Below are 10,839 nucleotides of genomic sequence, written 5' to 3' on the forward strand. Positions count from 1 at the left end.
CGCTGAGAAAACGGAAGAATTTGAGACAAATGAAGGTGCCAACAATAATAAATACCCTCTATGCCGGCTTCACAGGCACTAAAAACAAGCACATTTAATCAGCCCAATTAAGTGACTGATTGTCCCAACTTCACAGGTGAGGGAAATGGGCCTTAGAGAGGTAAAGAGTCTAATTGAAAACCAGACAGAAAAGAGCCTTGTGGTGTCACACAGTCAGTCAGTAGCAGCAGAGTCCATGCTTTCTCCACCACCCAAGGAAATCTGACCGTCTGGGTCTACATGTCCACACGGGGCTCCCTAGGGACTCCGGCCTGAAAACGTGGTTAGAGGGGGTTAACAGGTGGGTTTACATATTGAGAACGTCACGTTTCCCAGGCCGGCCTGTCCATCGCTCTGAAGCAACGCGGTCATTTCAGCACCATGGTCAGGGGCGCGCCGCCGTCTTCCAGGACCTCGGTGCGGGAGCGGGTTAGCCAGGCAGGCCCCTCTCCGGCTTCCGCGGCCCTAGCGTCACAGAAGCAGAGAGGGCAGACAGGGACCTGGAACCTCTCCAGAGGTCGGGTTGTGGGGAGCGGCCAAAGAGCAAGGGAGCCTCTTGGCTTTGCAAGAACCCTAAGACCTGGCTTGAGCCAAAGCACAAACAACTCAGCACAGAAGAAAGAGCTCTAAACTGGTAGCTGAGAGCCAGGCTCACAATCCTAGCTTGTGTCAATAACCCATAGAGTGACTGAGGGACTTGGACAAGTCACCTACTTCCAAGACTTTGGGTCTGTGTTTCCACAGGTGTAACCGTCCTGCCCTGTGAGAGGGTACTTAAGAAGTGTCCAGCCGCAAGTCCCCCACTATCTGCTCTTGGCCCTTGGAAGGCATAGCAGACAGGTAAGGTTAGGGAGTGCCCACCCCTGCTTTTCTTGAGCACCGTCTGAAGGTATTTTTAAAAGGGGAAGGGGGAAAGGAGCACAGTAAAGAATATTAATTACATGAATGTAAAAATGTAATTATACCCAGCACTGATTCTGTGCTATGTTCTCAGCCGAATTTCCCGGCAGTCTCCCCACACTGCCCCCAGTGCTGGGTCCTCTTCCACTGCTTCGGTGGTTGGTGGTGGTGGGGGGGGTGCTGTCACTCCTTACACCGCAAGTAGGGCCTTCTCTTAGGTACCCAGAAATCAGGTGAAAGAGTATTAGGGACTCCCTCCAACCTCTCCTGTGAATTAGATGAGGCTCAGAGACTTGACTAAGGTCACACAGCCAGGCAGAGTGGCCCGTAGGGGTGAGGAGGGGCAGAGTGGCCTGTGGGGTCGCGTGCGCCCGGGACCCGCCTGCTTTTGTGCCAGCCTGGAAGCCAGGCTCCCAGACATTAGCATTCCAATGGCCTCGGGAGGCTTTGTCCTCCAGCCGGGCCGGCTGGGGGGGTTGGGGGGTTGGGGTGGGATGGGGGCAGGGCACCATAAATCTACCTGCTAGTGTGTGTGGATGGGGGTGTGTGGGTAGGATGGGGGCGGGGGTAGCTGTTTTTCTGGAAGCCAGGCTGGGGCTCAGACAAAGGCAGAAGAGGGGGAGGAATCGTTCCTCGCCAGCATCCTTCCTGCCCACATTTGGGAATCACCAGGTTTCAGGGAGCTGGGCACAGGCGACCACCTCAGACTGCAGGAGGCTCCGCAGCGTTACAAGTGGGGGTTCAGCGCAGACCTCGAGCTGCCTGACGGATTTTAAAAGTGGGTAAACACAAAATGCCGGTGGGGTGGGGGCTGTAGTGGTGACTCTGGGCTAGTTATTTGAGCCACTCACAGGAAGGTGGCTGAGCCCGTCTTCAGGAAGGCTCTTTGGAAAGAGGCCTGGAGGAAGTTTCTCATCCCAACGCGCTGCTACGCCCATTGATGGAGCGCTCCCTGGGCATAGGAGCCCTAAGCGTTGCAGTGATACAACCAAACCCTAAACCTTCCTCCGCCTCCTGATTTGGAGAGAAGAACTGATAGTTCCGGGGTCATATCCGCCCCCGTCCCAAGGTGGCAGCCCAGCAATGAAGTTGGTTAACCGGTACTTTTTTGTTTTTTTAATTCGTGGGGCGGAGGCCAATCTGTGTGTGTTGGGTGACTAATGACTCCTTAATGAGCACCCTCAAAAGCAGGAGAGGGGCTGGGTAGTGGGTGAGTTCACCTGGACATAGTGCCAACAGACACTCTTCCGCTTCAGGGTGTAGTTTGCGTCAAGGGAGTCTCCCACCTATTGAACTTCCCACAGCCTTTCACAGGAAAAGTGACCTTCCTACTTCAGGAATTCCTCTTCAAACCCTCTGTCCTGGCCCAAATGCCACCTTCCATGGCCAACCTCCCAATCCAGCCCTAGGTACGTCTTAGCGTGGCTGGTACCTCCATCCAGCACCAGTATTTTTTGGCCTTGAATGCTTTTATCTATATACTTGCTACTGTCCCTGAAGGGCAGAGATGGATCTTCCCGCTGTTTAGTTCTGTCCACACCCCTCCCCACAACACCCAGCAAGTAGCACGACGCGCTGGCTTGGTCAGTGCAACTCGGAGCTGCTGACACCTGCTCTCGGCGTGCCCCAGGTGGAACGCTGGCTGCTGCAGAGGTCACCAATAACCCATTAATCTCCTCCTAGATTAAAGCCATGAAACGAAACACCGTCGTTCATTAGTTTGTTTTCCGCGTCCCCTTTCCGCCCCCAAATCCGGTCCCTGATAACTGAGACATATCTTCCCTAGAGCTGTCTTTAGGGATATGGTTGTAGAGGAGAGAGTTCAATTTGAAATAGGAAGGGCATAAGAGAGACAGACGCAAGCGGCGTTAACCCCTGCAAAGCCACCACCTTTGCGCTCTAACGCGCTGGAAAGCGACCTACTCACCCGCTCCCAGCGCCCCATGGCGCCGCCCCCACAGAGGCTGGCGGGGGCGGGGGGCGGGAGTGAGGGGGTGTTTCTTCCCCAAGCACCCAGGGCCAAGCCGAGGAGGCTTCTGGGGTTCAACTCTCAGGGTAGGGTGCCGGCCCTCCATTTTCCTGTTCCTGAGTGCCAGGCGGACTCTGGGGATTCTTACAGCTCAGATCTGCTTCCAGGAGGTCCTGGGGGTCCCGGAAGCCATGTAGCGGCGTTTCAGCAGCGCCCCCGGGGACAAATTTCAGTCACCATCGCGCACCAATCCTATTCTACGTTGGGAGTAATCAAGAACGAGTGCCTGGATACCTTGAACAATTTCTTGATAGGTTTGCAGTAAAGGCTGCTGGGTGTTCTGGGGTGGGGGTGGCAGAGATTCCAGCTGGACCCTCCACTTTGTCTACTCCCCGCCGCCCAGATCCATGAATCACTGCGCGGCCACCCCAGCGCCGGGTGAGTAAAATGCTCTCAGAAGATGCACCAGGCCTTTAAAAGCAGTTTGGGAACATTCCCGGGATGCCCAACCCGCTGGCAGCGTTTCCGAGGGCTCTGATTCTGTGGCGGGTTGATTACTCCCTCCTTTCCCCAAATGAAACTAAATTCAGACTAGTTGCAGAGGGGAAAGGGCCAGCAGCGCCAGTGAGTAGCTATAGTGGAGACTTGTCTTTTTTCTAGAACACTGTTGGGAATAAGTTGCTGCCCCATAAATAAAACAAGGAGTCTGGATCAATGATTTCTTAAAAGCCTTCCATCTCTTACTTTCCAAGAGTGTATAGCTGACTGGCTCTCCCAACACAGCCGGCCTGGCCTCCAGCCTGGTGCCACAGCCTCTTAGCCTAGCCCCCCGAAAGTCTCCTCCCTCTCTTTGAACTGAGGCCTCCCCCCTCAGCCGCAGAGACTGCAACCCTCCCCTCCGCACAATCCAGTCACCTTGCTCAGGCTTCTGTGGGTTCCTTTTTTAATTATTATTGTTCATTTAAAAATCTCATTCACCAATCCCTAAATAATCTTATGTACAAAATACAAACTTTTCCTGCTGTGAAATCTCATCAATAAATACAACGTGTGAAACAGGTAAGGGGTCATATGATTTACCTACCAAAAATTCATTTCAAAAGATATCATATAATTTACAAAATGATTTTTTAAAAAAGACACGGGCTCTCCGGGGGGGGGGGGGGGGCAAGGGGAGGAGGAGGGAGGCGCTCCCCAGGGCGACTGGAGCTTTTCCAATTCACAGCCTGGTGTCCCGCCCCCCGGGATATCCAGGAGGGCAATGGCTCCGAAAAGTGCACGAGGGGAAGGCAGAGGATCGTCTTTGTAGATTAAGGCAGAGTGTAGTGGCCAGATACCCAGGACTTGATAGGGACTAGAGGAGAAATTCAGTGGCGTCTTTGGAGAAGAGACGCTGTGCGAGATGAGCAAACACTGAGAGACCAAATATTGGATTAAATCACTCGGGGACGGGTAGAGTGGTAAGAGATAGACCGTTGGGCCGAGGGACAGACTTGAGTGCGATAGGGTGGCAGGCGACGGTTGGCGTCTCCGACTGTGTAGTGCTACGATTCTGGTCTTTGTTTGTTTTTGTTGTTGTTTTGCCCGAGATTGGGGGTGGCTGCCGGAGGGGACCTAAAACGCGCGCAGCCTGCAATGTCCGCTTGCGCCGAGTTGCAGAGGGTTGCAGTTGGCGCGGTGCAGAGGACGAGCGACTGAACCCGGCCAGCTAACCCCGCTGGCGCCTGAGCCCTCTAGGGGTCAGCGAACCCGATGTGGGAGGAGCAAGTTCGCATGAGGACCTCTGCCGCCGCAACCCCGGGAGCCTGCGCCCCTTCCCTGTCTCCCAGCACCCAGCGCCAGCGCCCGACAAGCCCCATCATAGAAAGTCTGAAAAAGCCAGGGCGCCGGGGCGCAGGCAGGCAGGGGAGGCAGGCGCCTGCATCCCGGGGCGCTCTTCCAGCGAGGCGTCTGGGCTCAGGCTGCCTGCCTGAGAGACCGGGGAGTAGAGGGAGCCCCAGTCTCCCCGGGAGCCGCTGTCCGGGCTGCCCAGCTCCTCGCAGTGCAGCGCGGGTGGCTCCAGCCCGTACAGGCTGTGGTCCGCTATGCGCAGCGTTTGCGTCAGCGCCCAGATATAGTTGTGCGCAAAGCGCAGCGTCTCGATCTTGGTGAGCTTTGCATCGTCGGGGAAGGTGGGCAGGACGCCGCGCAGGGCGTCCAGTGCCGAGTTGAGGTTGTGCATCCGATTGCGCTCGCGGTCGTTGGCTTTCTTGCGTCGGCTCCGTCGCTGCTTGCTGAGAGCCAACTCACTCTTGGGGCGGCTGCGTCCCCCGCGCCGCGCGCGGAGCTTCCTGGCGGCCCCTCGGCAGCCTCTCCCTTCCGCCTCGGCGCTGTCCTCCCGCACGCGAGTGGGGCTGGGCGGAGTGGACGCGATGTAGATCACTTTCTCGTTCGAGGCGCCCGGGCAGGGCTTCTGCGTCTCGTGTGTCACTTGGACAGCTGGCGTACCCGAGGGATGAGGCGCCATCCTGCGGCAGGGTAAGTGGTACGGGTAAGCGTGGGTCGGTCACGGGGGCCAAGTTCTCTATCCCGGGGCCAGGTGCGAAAAAAACGAGAAAGAACCACCCCCCCACCCCACCCCCAGGCCAGATTAGAGGACCTCTTTTTCCCTCCGCACGCCCCTCTTCGGCTTCCAGGTTTTACCTTGTTCTTGGGCGCGAAAAGGGAGATAGCGGTGGACAGCGACAGCAGGGGTGAGTTGAGCTGGCCTTTGCGTCTGCGAGTTCAGCTGAGATGTCGGCGTGCCGCCTGGGAGTTCCACCAATCCCTAAAGAAGAGAAGCACGATGGGGGTCCCGGGCCTCTGTTGCTGTCTTGGCGCGGCTGCGAGACCAGGCGGATTTCCTGTCCACAAGTCGTGTGCCCCTTGGCACGCTTTATCTGCTGGGGCCGGGGCCAGGAGCGTGCCTGCCCCGCTGCTGCCCGCGCCGCCGGCCAATCAGCGCCGGGACCTGGGGGCCGCGCCACGCGAGCCCGCTCCTCCCCCGCGGAGCACAGCTGGATTCCGGACAAAGGGCCAAGGGGGTGGGGTGGGACGCCGCTCTGTTTGCTTTCTCCCCGCGGGCTCTGTCCCAGCAACTCTCGGTTTCTCAAAGAGCCTCGCCCAGGGCGTCTGGCCGTCCCAGACTACTTTGCTAGTATTCTATCTTTCCTTGGCACCAGTCCAGAGTCTCTCTCCGTACCCTGAAGGAGACTTTGGGAGCCGTTAGGGTAGGTGGGTCAATCTCATGTGTTATACACGGAAATTTAGGCTCAGAGAGGGAGGCGGCTTTCCCCAAATCGCTCATCAAGAGATGGAACAAGGAGCCAGTTGTCCTGACAAACCACCTTGGAAAAGCGTCCACTAATTCCCGATGCCACCCTGCCCTCCTGCACTATGGGTCAGGTTAGGAAACATGCATAGGGCGACGTTTTACTGATCCTCTTCATTCTGGGTGGGGGGATGGGGAGACTACAGAGACAGACGTCCCAGACACTTAGAGACCTTCGCCTGGGGGTGAGGAGCAGCCTTCCCCTGGCTGTGCACTGAGATGACGCCTTATACTCCTGAGACGGGGGCGTGTAGAACCTCTCCCCCCTGCACCCATGCCAGAGGCAGAGGGTGCCTATGGTGGGACCCCCCCAGGACATGCCACAACTCCAGTCATGGACAGTACCCTAGCGTTTGGGCCAGGGCCTGCGGAGCAGGAGCTCAGGTGAGAAGGGGTCAGGAGAGGGCCAGGAGTTCACAGCGAGTCCTGTGCCTTCTAAGCGCCTGTGGTGTGCTGGCGCTGCAGAGAAGCAGAGCAACTCTTTCTCCCCTTAGTCTTCCTGTCCAGTCGCAGGCGGGCAGAGGTTGCCAGCGCTACCTGGTCCAGCCTCCTGCCGCGGCATTAGGCGGGGGTCAGGCAGTGAGCACCGGGCAGGGGCTGTCCAAGGCCCCTGTTAGTGCCGTCTGGAAATCTTTCCGAAGTGAATCTGAACACATGATCCCTCCTTTCTTCCCCCGCCCCTCCCTTTTGTCCCGCCTCGGACACCCCGTGGTCTTCTGCTTCCGGTCACTCAGGGTGAGGGGTCGCGGCTTCCGCTCCTCTGTCTTGACCGCGACTTGCCCGGGGGAGGAAGCCGAGACTGGGAAGACTGGGCGCCAGGTTTGGCCTCTGCAGGCGGACAAGCCTTCGCTTTTTGGCAGGGCCGCATAGCCTGAGCTTCTCCGGAAGTTGGCGGAGGGGAGCAGGACCCGGTTAGGAAACTGAGGGGATGGGTGAGGGGAACATGTAAGTTTGCGCATCTGCCCTAGTGACCCGCCCAGGCTACTTGGAGGGCGAAATCACCTCTAAGGCAGAGAGAGGGTGGATATGCTTGGGACCCAGGGAGAGGGGCTCTAGAATTATGTGAGGATGGAGGCGCTGTCCTCTCGATTGCATCTGGTGCGCTTTAAGTACAGGCACCTTCCCTTGCTGCCTCGGAACTGAAGCTAGGGATCAGGCTCAGGACCAACAAGGGGACCCCACCGAGACTCTTGGGTTAGACAGACTTTTTGCTGCAGTTTCCTCTTAGGTCAAGACTTGCTCCAAATTTGTCTTCTAGCTATAAGAATGAGAACCTGAGGCCCATTTTACAGATGGAAAAATAAAGGCCCAGAAAAGAAATGACTCAATCAAGGTCACACAGCAAGTTCTAATAGAACTCAGGTCCTCAGGCTCCTAGTCATAGGTTCTCCTTTGCACCTGCTACCTCTCCTTGATTGGGGGAAAATACTATTTCAAGGCAAAACCAGACACCCCCAAAATGTAGAAGACAGAAGTCCTGGTCTGGGAGCAATGACAGGATCAGAGCAGAAAAGTGTTAGTGGCCCCATCTCTCAGTGCCAAGGGGAGCCAGTGTTCCCTCATGCTCTAGCTCTTTATTTTCTTGCCTCATACCCCAGCCTTGCTTGATTTCTATCCTGCAAATTAGAAACGGAGAAAGGAAACCCTAAGGATACTTCCCCAGGTCTCTGGGACCCAGCCCCGCTCTGTGGATGGAGCCCTGGCCATCAGGGATCAAAATACCCCTATGGGTTCCTGGAGGCCTGAAGAACAGCCCACAACCAGGAGTCTCATCCACCAGTGGCCCTCAGATGAAAAGTGGAGGCCGGACTCGCCTTGGCTCCAGCTTGTCTCAAGCAGCTAATGGGTACTGGAGAGAGCCGCGGGGCAAGCTTCCTGTATCAGGGAAGATTCTGGGGTTTCATGGAAACCTTCTTGATTGGAGAGAATTCTAGGACCCGCTTGGGATTCTTATCTAGCTTCCCCAGAGCCCCTTCAGCTCAGAGGTCTCTAGGGCTTACAGTCTGCCAACGGCCTGGCTTTGCGCAAAAATCTGGCGGAGGAGCGCGCGGCGGCGGAGGGCAGCGGTCTACTTTCAGCAAGCAAGAACTCCCGGCAGCCCTCCTTCTGGCCAGGGGGGCGGGGCCGGAGGTCGGGTAGTCCTAGGGGCTTAGAGATAGAGGATCCACGTCCCCCCTCTCTGTGGTAGGGTACGCACAGACCCCTCTCCAAAATTAGTTCCTGTGCTTTGGGCGGCGGAGGCGCAGGCTATGACCACTCAGTGCGCGTCGGCGGTATTTGTGAATCAGCTCTACTAGTGGGGGAGCAGAGCCTGTTCCTGAAGTCCCCGGCCAGCCACCACCTCTAGTGCCTCCAGGGCCCCCGTGCCTCTCGGCTTTCTGAGACCTAGGCTTGCCAGGAGGCTGAGGGGGCCCAGAAGAGAGGCAGCAGCCTGACTCCTGGAGACCGCGGGCAGACTGGAAAAGAAGGAAGGCAGCGGCCTGCCCTTCCGCCTTCCTGTTGGCGGGGGGGAATCTTAGCAATGCCTGGGGGCTCTTTGAGAAAGGAGCGGGAACGAGGGGGGCCACAGGAGGCTGAATAGCTAATGGCTTGCCAGAGGAGGGGGCGTCTTTCTCTCGCCTTCGCTTCGGCACTGAAAGAGGGGAAGACAAAAATCTGGCGAGCGAGCTGCCCGGGCCGAGACTGGCCACTTCAAACAGCCCTTCAAACAAAAGGAGACGACGAAAAGAAAGCCCCACCTGTCTCCAGTGTTTGCTAAAATAATAATAAATAGATTTCGTTTAATAAATAATTACAAGAGATTGTAAAGTGGAGTGCTTTGGAAAACATCTACCGCGGGAGTCCCGCAGCCAGCCGTCACCTGCTCCCAAGGCGGGCAACTTTATTGTTAAGCCACCCCCCAACTAGTTCGCCTCTGATAAACTCTCCCTCGTTTTTTTACAATGACTGTTTACTCATAGTTAGCACAATATTACCTTGGCCAGTGATAAACCCAGAGGGGGGAGACCTGGCCCCTGGCCCCTGGGCACACCTGTCCCAGAAGCTGACACATGGATTTGGCACCGAGCAGGCCTCCCCCCGGGGGCCGTGTACATTGGCCCAATTGCCACCCATTTATAACAGGTTGGCTGCAAGGCCTATCTCGGTCCTATTTGTCTTCTTTTATTGAAAGCATATGGTCTCCAGGGGCTCACCAGCCCCATATTTCATCTGCCGGGAGCTGGGGCGCTTCCGCAGACTGGTGCCGCTCAGCGCGCTGCTCCCCACCCAACGGCTGCTGCCCCAGCTGAGGGGACGGCGGAGGTGGGGTGGGGATAGATAAGGCGAGCTCCTCATTCGCTTTGGGAAAGACGCCTTTCCCTCAGAGACTCCCCCTCCCCGGGCTCAGGGACCTCGTGCGCTCTTGAATGGGTGGCTAGATCTTTTTCTTGGGTAGGTGAGAGGGCGCCATATGCCACCCCCCAGGGCGCACAAGGGAGCTCCGGCCCAGGGAGTCCTCGAACAAAGGGAGGAGAGGGTGCAGGACCTTAGGAGCTCCCGAGGGCTTTATTTCCAGACCCCCCTCCCTGCCCAGGGCCGCCTCCCCCTGGGCGTCCGAAGCTGGCGCATAGCGCCGAGAAACAAAGTGTCCACATTGTCCCCGCCGCCAACCGAGACAGTGAATGCGTGAAAAGGTGCATTGCGCACCAAGACACCTGTTGAAGCGGCGCCTCTTCTCAGCGCCTCTCTCTGCTCTGCCCTCGGTCAGGAGAGAGTGGGGGGTGGGAGCGGGGAGAGATACAGTGATTTGTGGCGACATATGTTGAGCAGATCGGTGTGTACTCTTCACAGGAACACAGGCACCCCCGCTCCCATACACACCCCGCGAGAAGGAGCAGCTGCTCTCCTCACCTTCTCCCGACATAATACCTGGGCCGGGCACTTTGGCGTCGCCTTTTGAGACTTCAGCTCTCCCCAACCCCGTCTGCTTTCCGCCCCCACCTGCCGCCCCAATCTTGGCAGCTTCGCTGTAAGACTTTATTGTCAAATTTAACAGATGCACATTTGTTCCCAGCGCCCGGCCTCAAATACAAACGCAGGCATCCCCTGAAAATGCGACTGATGACACAGACGCGAGCGCGAAATGTCCATATGCCCGGCTCCGCGCCTGCTCCGGCTGGAGAAACAAACAGGGACCAGGAGGCCACTTCCAGGCGCCTCCAAACCTCACGCTGGCGGCGCAGCGCGGCGCCACGCGGTGAAGTGCTGGGAGCCAGGAGAGCGCGTGGCTGTGGACGCAGAGCGCCGACCCAAAGGCAGCGGGAAAGGGGCCCCAGGGGGAGCAGAGAGGGCAGAAAGCTCTGGACCGGCTGATGGGGCACTACCTGATGTCTGGCTCTCGCTTGACCTCTGGTCTTCTAAATTCCTGAGTTGAAGACTCCTCGGTCTTCCTGGGATTCCCAGAAGTGGGCGTCCACCTAAGGCGCATTAGGTGCAGGCGGGTACCTGGAGGAGTCCCTTTGGCACAGAACTGCCCGCTTATCTCCTTGGCCGGTCCATGCAAGTTCTCAGATCCGAGCTTTGCTAACAGCTGGTGATAGGA

At 57.4% G+C, this 10,839-nt stretch overlaps 1 protein-coding gene across 1 annotated transcript; it reads right to left on the reverse strand.

The window, feature by feature from the left end:
* Nucleotides 1-4,766: 4,766 nt before the first annotated feature.
* Nucleotides 4,767-5,414, reverse strand: NEUROG3 (neurogenin 3). The gene has a single exon (XM_019712423.1). It carries the CDS (start codon nucleotides 5,412-5,414, stop codon nucleotides 4,767-4,769), a length of 648 nt encoding a protein of 215 aa, XP_019567982.1.
* Between the last annotated feature and the right edge of the window lie 5,425 nt (nucleotides 5,415-10,839).

Source organism: Rhinolophus sinicus, linkage group LG07, assembly GCF_036562045.2.
Source record: "Rhinolophus sinicus isolate RSC01 linkage group LG07, ASM3656204v1, whole genome shotgun sequence".
Lineage (NCBI taxonomy): Eukaryota > Metazoa > Chordata > Mammalia > Chiroptera > Rhinolophidae > Rhinolophus > Rhinolophus sinicus.